Source organism: Trichechus manatus, unplaced genomic scaffold (assembly GCF_000243295.1).
Source record: "Trichechus manatus latirostris isolate Lorelei unplaced genomic scaffold, TriManLat1.0 scaffold00015, whole genome shotgun sequence".
NCBI lineage: Eukaryota > Metazoa > Chordata > Mammalia > Sirenia > Trichechidae > Trichechus > Trichechus manatus.
This window is the reverse complement of record NW_004443951.1, coordinates 17,672,245-17,684,786: the sequence shown is the minus strand read 5'-3', so window position 1 is coordinate 17,684,786 and position 12,542 is coordinate 17,672,245. Positions and strand designations below refer to the sequence as shown.

Below are 12,542 nucleotides of genomic sequence, written 5' to 3'. Positions count from 1 at the left end.
AGGTGATCTCCAGAAGTGGTTTCAGTTCCAGGTTTAAAGGGTGTCTCAAGGCTACAGTCAAGGATTCTTTCCAGTCCAGGAAGTCTGACCTTTTTTAAGAATTTGAGTTTTGTTATGCATTTTTCTCCCATTCTATCCAGGTCCATCTATTGTGTCCCTGGTCCGAATGGTTGGTAGTGGTAGCTGGGCACCATCTACTTCTTTGGGTCTTATGATAGATGAGGCTGTGGTTCATATGGGTTATTAGTCCTGTAGTTTCTTCTTTGAGTCTTTCGTTTCCTTCGTTCTCCAGATGAGTGGAGACCAATAGTTATATCTTAGATGACTGCTTGCAAGCTTTTAAGAATCCAGATGCTACTCACCAGACAAGATGTCGAACATATGCTTTATGAGTTATGTTATGCCAGCTGACCAAGTTGTCCTATGATACTATGGTCTTAAGTCTTCAAACCCAGTAAACCTATCCCATGAGGTAGTTATATCTAGGAAATAGCCATAACTGTGCCCCCTATGTGCTTTATTATATATATGGATATATATGCAGCACAGACAAACATGTATATAACTATGTCTACAGATACACCTATAGTTGCATACATAGGTACACACATATACCTTCTATACACATGTGTGCATACTTATCTACCTATGTAACAACATGTACATTTTTTGGTTGCTATTGCTGTTGTTGAAAATTGTATATATTACAGCATTTACTAAAAACATTCCTTTCTCTTGTGTACTTCATTGTGTCATCATTTACCTTGTTCAAGTTGTGCAGACTTCACCTGCATTCAGTATTGCCTTTCTCATCACCAAAAAAAACAATGTCTACCATCTAGAAAGTGATTCCCCCTTCCTCTCCTTTCCAGCTGTGGTAACCACCAAAGAACATTTTCTGTATGTATACCTGTTCTTTTGTTTTGATAAAAGTGAGATCATACAATATTTGTCCTTTTGTGATTGACTGTTTTGTTTAGCATTATGATTAAGAGTATGAGATCTGACATTGAATTGCCCAGATTCCTATCCTGGCTCACTCACTCAACTATGAAACCTTGAGCAAATTTCTTAACCTCTCAGTAGTCTCCTTCATCAGTGAAATGAACATAGCCATAGTGTCTTCCTACTTTATAAGGTTATTGTTGTTAGGATTAAATTAATTGATGCATGTAAAATGCTTAGAACTGTGGTTCTTAAAGTGTGGACCCAAGATCAGCAGCATCAGCATCACTGGGAACTTTTTAGAAATGCAGGTTCTTGGCCCAGCCTCAAACCTACTGAATCAGAAACTCTGGAGGTAGGCCCAGCAATCTGTCTTTTAACAAACCTTTCAGGTGATTCTGATGCAGCTAAGGTTTAAGAACCACTACCATAGAACATAATAAATTGCTCAAAACATTAGCTGTTTTCATGATAAGGTTGGTAATATTATTATGATATTTTGGTTCCTAGGATCTGTTTGCAGAAATTGAGAGAAATCAGACAAAACTGGACCAGTGTCAAAAATTTTCCCAGCAATACTCCACTATTGTAAAGGTAACTCCACCACATCCCAAAAGGAACAGCAATGAACTCCAGCTTAGGAAAATCTGCATTGTTACTGTGGGTTCTCTTTATGGGCACATAAGCAGAGCTCTTCTGCTAGAGACTGGCCCTGTCCTTTGATTAATGGAGGTGTATACTTCCTGGAAGTTGAGGATGCTAAGTGAGGTACCAGACAACAACTGTGATGTGAGGTGTCTCCATTCATATGACCCATAGCCCTTTAAACTTAACCATGTCAAAAACAAGTTTTGGGTTCCTCTCAAATCTGCTTTATACCCATCTTGCCTGTCTCAGGAATAAGTGTTATCATTTTCCTAATACCTGAGGCAAAAAACCCAAGAGTCATCCTGAGCTCTTCTCTTTGCCTTAAACTTTATATTCAGTCAGTGAACAAGTTCTGTTGGCTCTGGTTTCAAATATGTCCTGAATCTGATTACGTGTCATTATATTCCCTCTGTGTCCCTGGTTCATGGCTAAGTGAGGAGTCTCACTTAGACCACTGCAGTTCCTCTGTGCTGATCTCTTCATGCTTCTTCTCCTGCCCATACAGACGTTCTCCCATATACAGGTAGTCCCCAACTTACGACAGGTTCCGTTCTAATGACTCCTTCGTAAGTTGTTCCTGACATAAGTCTAATACCTCTGTTTTTTTTCTTTTAGTTTTTATTATTTTTGCCTTTTAATATCAATATCTTTATAAATCTGATCTTGGAACAGTCGTGAGTGAACATCTGAGAATGATAATGTCAGCAAATTACATGCTGTAACATTTTTTATATATAGTACATATGACTAATGATAAAATGTACAAAACAAAAAAAAACAAAGGGTCGTAAGTGCGGTTCATCATAACTCGAATGTGTTGTAAGTCGGGGGCTACCTGTAGTAGCCTTTTAAAACATACTGCATGTCACTGAATCTCAAACACCATCAATTACAAGCAACACCATTATTTTATGATTCACCAAAAACGACAGAGGCAGGGAGGGGAACACTGCCAATTGTGTGACATGCCATTGCTCATAAGACATATTCTAATTTTAGAGATATTAAAATATGGGGAAAATGTGCATCTTAGAATAGATGAAATATAGTAAATCAGATCATGTCACTCTCCTGTTCAGAACTCTCCAATGGTTTTGTATCATACTTATTAAAAATTCTAAATCCTTACATGATTTTTGAAGCATGCATGACCTGCCCTTTCCGTATTTCTCTGACATCTTTAAATAAAAATGACCTGAGATTAGTATGTATTTAAATGTTTTTTATGTGCCTTCCTACTAGGATGTAAGTTCCAAGGGAGCAAGATTCTGTCTGACTTGTTCCCTGCTATGTATATAGGACCCAGAGCAGTGGCACAAAATAGATGCTCAACAAATATATTTTGAATGAATGCATTTCTTTGGTTAATAGCAGAAGACTTGGGGCATTAGAGGACCTGAGTTCAAATTCTATCTTCATCGTTTTTCAGGCTTCTCTTGAATTTCTGTTGCTGTATCTATAAAATGGGAGTAATGACTACCTCACCAGGTGGTTGTAAAGATTAAATGAGAAAATGTATAAATAAGGCAATGCTTCAAACTTAAAATACCTTCAGTAAATGGTAACAATTGCTTTTATTGTTATTAATAATATTTTATTATTACTACCACAGTTTTTTTTTGTGGGATGCTTAAGGAGCTCATTCCATATTTTCCTTCTGCCTAGAGATTTCTAAGTAGACAACAGGCACAGGACATTCTAGGCAAGGAACTGCATAATCAAAGGCACAGAGCAATGAAAATAAAATGATTATGTTGAGGAAGTATCAGGTATTCTGGTATAGCTGGAGAGTATGTTGTACATGAGAAGTAGTGACTGAGGAAAGTGAGAGGGGCCTTGTTTAGCTGTTTTGGCTTTTTCTTCTATTCTTGCTTCTCAAAATGTGGTCTTTGAGCCATAGCAGCAGCATCACCTGGGAGCTTGTCAGAATTGCAAAATCTCAGACCTACTGAACCAGGATGCATTTTAACAAGATCCTCAGATGATTAGCATGTATATTGAAATTTGAGACACTCTGCTTTAGGTAATTGAAGCCTTTAAGCAGGGGAACAGGTCATCTTTGAGTTTTAGAAAAGTTATTCTGGTAGCAGGATAGAGAATGAATTGGATGTGAGACTAGAAGCTATGAGAGTAAATAAGAGGCTACTACAACTGTCCATATGAGGGACGAAGATGACCTGTACTAGGGTTGAAGAGGAAGCAGCAGAATAGCATGGTGAAATGAGAGGAGCATTGGTTTAGGGATTAGAAAACTGACATTCTAATCTTGACTCTGCTACTTACCCACTGAGCTACATAATTAGGGAAATTCACTTCCCCTTTCTATTTGCCCATCTATGAAATGAGAGGGTTTGTCAGCAGACTGCAAATTCAGGGATTAACAAACGATAACCCACAGGCTAAATCTATCCCATCACCTGTTTTTGCATGGCCCATGAGAAATGGTTGAAAATAAATCTGAAGAACAATAATATTTTGTGACACATGAAAATTTTACAACCTTCACATTTCAGTGTCTCTAAAATAAAGTTTTATTGTAACACAGCTCATTCAGTTATGCTTTGTCTATGGCTGTGTTGCCCTACAGTGGCAAAGTTGAGTAGTTGTGACAGAGGCAGTATGTCCTGCTGTTTTCTATCTGGACCTTCTGCTAACCTCTAGTTTAAATGACCACTAAAACCACTTCTAGCATGCTATGATTCTGTTAAATAACGTGTCGGAGCTATAAAACTCTACATAAATGTAGTAAAATTTTTTTCTCCCCTAGGACTATGAATTGCAACTGATGACATACAAGGCTTTTGTGGAATCACAGCGGAAATCCCCTGGCAAGCGCCGGCGGATGCTTTCCTCTTCAGATGCCATCACGCAAGAGGTGAAAGGAAGGGTGGGGAAAGAAAATATGCCTCTGTCATCGCTTAAGGAAAGGCTCACTTGTCAGGGCCTTGAGGTTTGGTTAGGGCTCACCTTTCTGTTGAGCATGTGACTCCATGAAAACTTCCCCTTATTTTCAACTATTTAAATTTACTTTTCTGGCAGATAATTTATCTAAATTATTTTTTTGAACCACAGTTCATGGACTTAAGGACTCGCTACACAGCATTGGTGACCTTAACAACTCAGCATGTGAAATACATCAGTGATGCCCTCCGGCGGCTGGAGGAGGAGGAGGTGAGGACAGCTGGGCTTTAAATCACCTTGGAAGTATAAGTAAAAACGCTGTGCCTCATCTATCGAAATTTAGAATGTACATACTATATTTAGCGTCCCCACCTCCAAATATCTTTATTGTAAAAATATTATATGTACACGAAGAAAGAGATGTGAACAAAGATCTTCAATAAAGTATACCATAATTTGTTAAAGGGAAAAATTGGAATTCCACACAATAGAATGCTATGAAGCTGTTAAAAAGAATGAAATAGGTTTAAGTCAGCTGACATGGAAAGATAGTCATTAATATATTAATTCAGGAAAAAAAACAAGTTAGAATACTGTGTATACTTATGAGTTCAGTAAAAACAAAACTATGTAGGCACCACACAAAGACAATATGAGCATAGAAACAAGTTTAGGAGTATATACACCAAATTTTGGGGGAAATGAGATTAAGGGACAATATATTATGCATCTCAGATTTGTTTGAATTTGTTGTAATGGGCATGTAATCTTTTTCTAGTAAAAAAAAAAAACAAAAACAAAAAACTATGTGTTTGCAAAAGAATAAATGTAACCAGTAAATAAATATGTGGAAAGTTATTCAAGCACTCTTATAGAAGAAATGTTGTTGAAAACATTAGCCATACCATCTTTTGCCTATGTAGATCAGCAAAAAACTTCCTTTACATCATTGCTTACCTGACTTAATCTCTGTAGGCTTTAGTCTCTTCACTTGAAAATCTAAGAATTATGAAAACAAGTAATTTGCTATATGTGAAGAGCTTTTTTTAAAATCAATAAATAATTATGGAGTACCTAACATATGTAAGGAAGGAGTACTGGTGGTGCAGTGGTTAAGCACTCAGCTGCTAACTGAAAGGTCAGTGGTTCGAAACCACCAGCCACTCCATGGGAGAAAGATGTTGCAGTCTGCTTCTGTAAAGATTACAGCCTTGGAAACCCTATGGGGTAGTTCTACTATGTTCTACAGGTTCGCTGTGGGTCGGAGTTAACTTGACAACAACAAGTTGTTTTTTTTTAGTCATATGTAAAACACTGATTTTTTTGGAGGGTGTCAACGTAGATATAATGAATGTAGCTGTTAGTGTTGTGCGCATAGGCACCTGTGAGCAGTGCTGTTGGCCAGATAAATCATATTTAATTTGGGGTTATTTTTAGCTGCCAGCTGATTTAGGTAACTTTGGTGTCTCTGTTTTAGGAAATCTGAAGTCATTCCAGTCTAATAAGACATTGACCAGGATATTGATTTTCTATTTCTTATTCTAGAAAGTGGTAGAAGAGGAAAAACAAGAACATGTAGAGAAGGTTAAAGAACTTCTGGGCTGGGTGTCTACCCTGGCAAGGAATACACAAGGGAAGACTACCTCATCCCAGACCAAAGGATCGACAGACATTGAAAAGGCTATTTTGGAACAGCAGGTGAGTAGACAGTCCGTCTCTCTCTACCTGGATAGAATAATATATGGTGATACATTAGGTATAATAATGCAAGTCACATATGGGCCATTGTAAGTGATAGTTACCTCAGTAAATATTGACTTCCAGGACTTAAAGAAACTTCAGAAGTCATCTTGTTTGTACTTTTACTTTAACTGGCTATAGTTCACTGGTAATAATAACTGACCTAAACTGAATCTTTTCCTGGAATTTTAAAAAGTTATTTCTAATGATTTTTGATTCTTTAATTCCTTGGGTACTAAAGCTTTTCTCTTTATTTCTACTACATAGATTCTATCAGAAGAGCTGACAGCCAAGAAGGAACAAGTCTCTGAGGCCATCAAAACTTCACAGATCTTCTTGGCCAAGCATGGTCATAAGTTAGTATCAAATGAGAGATTATGGTACATCTGCGGGACCTACTCTGCCTGGCTAAAATTAGGATCATGATGAGAATTCAGGGTAGCAAGAGCCAGATCATGAAGAGCCTTGCACTTCATGCTGAGGAGTTTTCACTTTACCTTGTCGACTGGAGAGAGATTTTAAATATGATTGATTTTGTTTATAAAGATTGCTACAACAGTTTTGTAGAGTATGGATTGAAATGAGGCAATAGTAGAGGCTGAGAGATCAGTTAAGAGGCTGTTCAATAATGTAGGCAAGAAATGACAAGGAGTGGAAAGGAGACAAAGATTTAAGAACTATTAAGGATGAAGAATTAATAGGGTTTGGTAGTTCAAGAAAATCATCAGATATAACTCCCAGGTTTCTGGCTTAGGCCATTGGGTGTATGGTGAGACTACTAACCAAGATAGAAGGAGTGGATTGAGAGAGAAGAGGGTGGCTTTAGTTTTAGGCATTGTGAGTTTAAGGAATCTGGAGGACATCAGAGTGGGAATACCTAGTATGTATTAGGAAGTACTTAATACATTAATTTATGCCTTACATAGTTTCACTAAAGATAGAACAATGGGCAGCTGTATATGTGAGTTTTAGGGTTAATGAGAGAAGTCTAAACTGATGAAAATTTGAGTCATCAGCAAAGCAGAAACTGTAGGAGTGAATTAGCTTAAAGGGGCTTTTTAGGGCTTCTTGACCTGTAAAGGAAACCTTAGAGGAATAGAAGGAAAAGTATGAGCGATACCTTGGAACCCCAGAGAAAACAGAGTCCAAAAAGGGGAGAGTGGTCAGCGGTCAAGAAATGATAGGACTGAGGAGTATCTATTGCTACAGGGACGTTTTGGGTGACTTTGGTGAAAAGTTGGGGAATAATGCCACATTTAGTATGATGAAAGAGCACATGAGAGGTGAGGAACATGGTGAAATTAGACTACTCTTTCAAGAAGCTTGGCCATGAGGAAAGGAAAGAGATAGTAAATGACTGGAGTGGAATATATGATCAAGAAAGAGTTTTGTTTTCTTAAAAGACAGGAGGAATTTTACTGAGTATAAAGGACCATAAGGGAAAAACTGACCAAAGAAATAAAAGAGAGTTCCTAGAGAACACGGGACAGGATGAAACTCATCAATAAGTAGAAAATACAATCTTAAACAGGAGGTGAGACAGCCTTTGTTATGAGGTTTGAGGGAAGAGAGATTAGGAAAAGTGTGGATAGAGATAAATTTGCTAGGTGTGAAGTCAGAAAGTGAGGGAATTAGTGCCAAATGGCCTATATTTTCTTTTTGGAATGGAGAGATTGTTTGCTGAAAGTTAGAGTGGTGCTGGGGGGAAACGGAGAGGTCTTGGCTGGGAACGTCCAAGAGGATTTTCAGGAAGCGTTGAGGTTGGAAACTAGTAAGTTCACTCTGTAGGGCTGTGGGATCCTTCCCCTATCCCACACTGGAAGTACTTAGCAGCCTGGGTTTAGGAGCACAGAAGTCCAGTGTTTGATTGATTGGGCTGGGGTTTTATCAGGTTAGTGAGGGGAGAGTGCAAGGAGAATAGTAAGGGACTGATTGAGAAGATGCCTGTGAGATCTGGGCTCTAAAGAGACGAAACTGAAGATAATAGAGAGGACTGACAGAGTAAGAGAAGATGGAGGAGTCAAGAAGATTTGGGAATCGTCAGTGACGTTGATGGATAGTTGCAATATGAATTAACATAGTTAATTCTCAGAAACATAGAGGGAAAAAAGCAAGTTGCAGAATTCACAGATTCATGATATTGATTACTTCTGGACAGAAAGGAACAGGAATGGGGTGGGTGACACAGTTGCCTTTAATTGTGTCTGTAATGTTTTATTTCTTAGAAAAAAGATCTGAAGCAAATATGACAAAATTTTAAAGTTTAGATAAGCTAGTTAGGTGGGTAATGGATAAATGAGAGTTTGTTATGGTCTTCTCTTTTGCTTGTTTAAAATACTTTATTTTAAGAAAGAGAATAGTTGTAGAAGGAGAAAAGAAAGATAAAGCTGGAAGAGAGGGTTATTATCTGAGTTATAATCGTATAGTGGATTCTAGAAATTTAAGATTTCAGAAGTAGAATAATTACAGATAATGACAAAGTCTAAGTGAGCCATGTATGGGTGGGGATAAAGTGGAGTGGAGTGGAGGTCATTTAGATTGAGAAGATTGCAGAAATACAAGCATAGGTATTAGACATTTGGGGACACAAGCATTGAAATCGCCAGGGATCCTGACTTAATTTGAGATAGAGAGAAAAACTAGAAGCTAGATCCCAAAGTCTTCACTGAGTACGGAAGACTGACCAAATGATGCATAGATAACGATGACAAAGAAGCACATACCATCGAAGGTAGAGAAGTAAAGATTTTGAAGCAGGAGTAGAGTTTGGTGAATGATTTTTATTTAAAAGAACTTTAATGCTTCCATCTTCCAGGCTGTCAGAAAAAGAGAAGGAACAGATATCTCAGCAATTGAATGCCCTGAATAAGGCTTATCATGACCTTTGTGATAGTTCATCAAACCAGCTTCAGCAGCTTCAGAGCCAGTTGGCCCAGCAGACAGAGCAAAAGGTACTTTCAGTTTTTCTCTCCAAATGTTTGGAGGCTACCTTTTGAATAGTATGAAAACAGCTTTGCCAATTGAGAGTCATAATCACTAGCTTTCCATGACCAGTGTGACTTAATTTTTAACCTTACATTAGCAGCCATTTGTCTTGTGTTTCTTTACTGGGGTTCCATGATGTGTTGGTCAGTCAAACACTAGAAGGCACTTACTGCTGACACTTTAGACCTGGTTCACGTTTTTTTGTTGTCTGCCATTTTGTGGCTGACTGTAGTCACCCATTGCCATCGAGTTGATTCCGACGCATAGCGACCGTATAGTGAAGGAGTCAAGGAGAACATTAATTGCTAGGTCTGTATTATGGCTGATCACAGGACAGTAAAATTACTCCTTTATGGCATTGTCACTCAAAAGTTGATAGCCAAGAGTTGTGGGTATTGGGAAGAAAAAGCCATGAACTGCTTCCCTCCTTGTGTTATTTTCACATCTGGGTAAATAAATGTGAAATATTTTGTTCTAAAGCAAACTAGTAGGTTAGGTTCACTGACTGAGACGCTGGTTCCCCTCACTCATAGTCATCCCATCATGTGGCATCTTTACCAGTTTCCATTCCATGTTCATTTCGGACCATATGAAAGTTGTTGAAGTTCCTGCTCGTTGTCCTAAGTTCTTCCTGGATACTTGTGTGTGTATATGTAGACTTACCATATTATATACATGTGTCTCTGGGATATATATGTGTGTTTGCCTGCTTATTTCCTATGTTGTGAAGCAATGGCCAACTTATTTGGGACAGGCCAAAATTAAACTCATGTGGTAATCAGATTTGGTCCAGATGATACTCAAAATGATATTTGGACAAAATATGCCTTGACTCTGGTCCTTGGATATGAAATTTGTACAGGAGGAGCTAGAGTTGTAAAGACCACAAGACAGAACCAGCTGTAACTTGCTAGTATATTTCCAAAAAGAATGTGCTGGTTTTTAGAACTCACTATGTAAGGTAGCCCGCTTTGGTGGCTTGTTGCTTCACCATATAAGGGAGTATGTGAAAAGTTTTAACAATTGCTTGCTGAGAACATCCAGTTCTCATTATGAAAGGTTAAAAAAGGGGGAGAAAAAAAAAGAAAGACAAGCTGCTGAGCAACACTACATTGAGCATGATGTGTCCCAGTACCGTTTGTGTGTTTCATGTGAAGTATTGTTCTGATTAACTGACATCCTTGCTTACAAGTTTCACTAACCCTTTGGAGTTTAAGCACAAATGCACAAAGGGAAAAGAGGACGACCTGTTTGGGGTTCTTTTTTGCAAAAAAACAAACAGTCGCATGCTGGACGCTAACACCAAGCTTACACTGTATGTGTGATAAACGGCTGAACTGCTCCATAAGGCTTTATCTCTTATCTGCCCAAGGCGTGCCCTGCAACTCTGGTAAGTAGAAGCCTTTAATGTTTTGTTTCCTCCTCTCCCTCTGTCTTTTTGTGCTTGTTTAGGTCAGAATGTCCATGTTTAGTAGGACTGAAATGGATTTCTCTGGATGACTTCCCAGCTTCCTGCCTATTCTCCAATTACTAGGGTGTTGGAAGGAACGCTGCAGTCTTTTCTCTTTGGCTAGATTCCAGGCCTTTCCTCAATGTCAGCATTTCTGAGACTCCATGAATCTCACTGGAGAAATTAGAAGTTTTTAAAGGGATCCTTTCCTTTATCATATTGTCTGCTTCTGAATAGTCTTTACATGGATTTTATAAAAGGAATTTTTCATGTATCTCAAAAAGTCAAATGCCAGGGCATTTTTCCCTTCAATCTCTATAAAATAGATACATAGTGGAGTTGTATAATTTACAGGTTTAATATATGCAGATTAAACTCTATATTCTGGATCAGAAAACAAAGCAGGGGATAACAAATAACATTTTAAATGGAGAATTCTGCCACTTGTTCCATTAATAGACTACCTATGGTGAGATGGAGATGTGAATCAAATCTACTCTTCCCTCATTTGCTATCCGTTCTGTATCTCTGCTAATGTGCAACTAACCAGGCTTGAAATCCTCAGTGCATGTTTTTAAAATCTGAGCGGAAATGGGTGGATGATTTTAAGGATTTACTTCTATTTATTCATCAAATATTTATTGAACTTCAGGTACTGTTCCTAGACATTGAATGGGTAAAGTACCTGCTTTTAGAGAGCGTACATTCTCACTGAGCTAGAAATGAAATGCATTATTTAGGAGGCAGGGAAATGACTGGCAATTGCTTCAACAAGATCTTTCATGAGTAAATTAAAGAGTTAAATAAGGACCAGAGAGTAACATTGACCAAAGAGAGGGATGGATAAAATCATCTATAGAAGATGAAGTGGAAATGACTATGAACAGGAAGAGCTGGAAACTGGAGATTAGTAAAACTGATAAAGTGTTCTAAGCCATGAAACACTTGAATGATTTAATTTCTGAATACCACCACTCTGTGGTAAAAGGCTTCAAAATGGGAATACTTTCAGAGCTATGCATAGACTTTGCAAGGGTAATTTTGTCAATGCACAAAATTCACCATATTTACTGACCTTAGGGCCTAATTCCTGTGTAAGATATGAATCTATTGTTCTTGTCCTTTATACATGTCTCCTTCTGGATCTGACTGGGGAGGCAGTACAGTAGCATAAGATTTAGTTTTGTGACCTTGGTCAAGTTATTCAACCTCTCTGTACCTCATTTTCTCATCTGCAAACTAAAGATTAAAATAATTACTACCATAAGATTGTTGTAAGGATTAAATATCAGTGCTCAATAAATATATTAAGTGATCAATAAGTGGTAGCTGTAATCATAACTGTTGTACTATCCATTCTAGCCTGGACCTAAAGAAAAGTTTCTAGTAGTTCCAGGGTCAAAGGTCCCCAGCATGTTCTTGTCTTGTCTTGCTACTTCCAGTTCCTAGAACTAATTTAACTCAGAGCCATTGCTTTGGGAGAAGACAACAGTAGCCACCAAGAGTATAATTGCTGCTGTTGCTAAATTGCTGCTTAAATGGTATGCATGGGCCCATTTTACTGGGATGCATTAGTGTTCTGTGGCTATTGGGCTACTTAAATCTCTCTTCTAATCCTATGGACCAGTCCTGGTGCATTCATCAGCAGGAAAGTGCTACTTCAGGAGTCTTCTGCATGGGTTGCAACACTGCGAAGTTGTTGTATGGGTTGAATTCTCACTTTTTGGGAACTGGTATGTGTCTATAAGAACCTTTGTGGTGATTTAGTCTTAGAACTTGCCACTGTCTCACTTTTCACTGCTTGCCACTTTGTAGAGCTTATTATTCAGATATGCTTAATGCTACCATCCCTCAAGTAATCTGTGAGATTCTG

The 12,542-nt window shown here is 38.1% G+C and overlaps 1 protein-coding gene across 11 annotated transcripts in view; it reads left to right on the top strand.

Moving 5' to 3' along the window:
• Window positions 1–12,542, top strand: part of MACF1 (microtubule actin crosslinking factor 1) — a 392,660-nt gene that overhangs the window by 250,160 nt on the left and 129,958 nt on the right. For 10 of the 11 annotated variants that reach the window (XM_004371912.3, XM_023727207.1, XM_023727198.1 and 7 more), the window contains exons 30-35: window positions 1,456–1,539; window positions 4,361–4,468; window positions 4,666–4,764; window positions 6,040–6,192; window positions 6,502–6,590; window positions 9,050–9,185. In XM_004371912.3, coding sequence (XP_004371969.1) covers window positions 1,456–1,539; window positions 4,361–4,468; window positions 4,666–4,764; window positions 6,040–6,192; window positions 6,502–6,590; window positions 9,050–9,185 — 669 coding nt within the window. Of the gene's footprint in view, window positions 1–1,455; window positions 1,540–4,360; window positions 4,469–4,665; window positions 4,765–6,039; window positions 6,193–6,501; window positions 6,591–9,049; window positions 9,186–9,244; window positions 10,610–12,542 lie in introns of those variants that run through there. The other variant, XM_023727206.1, reaches the window with a different exon arrangement.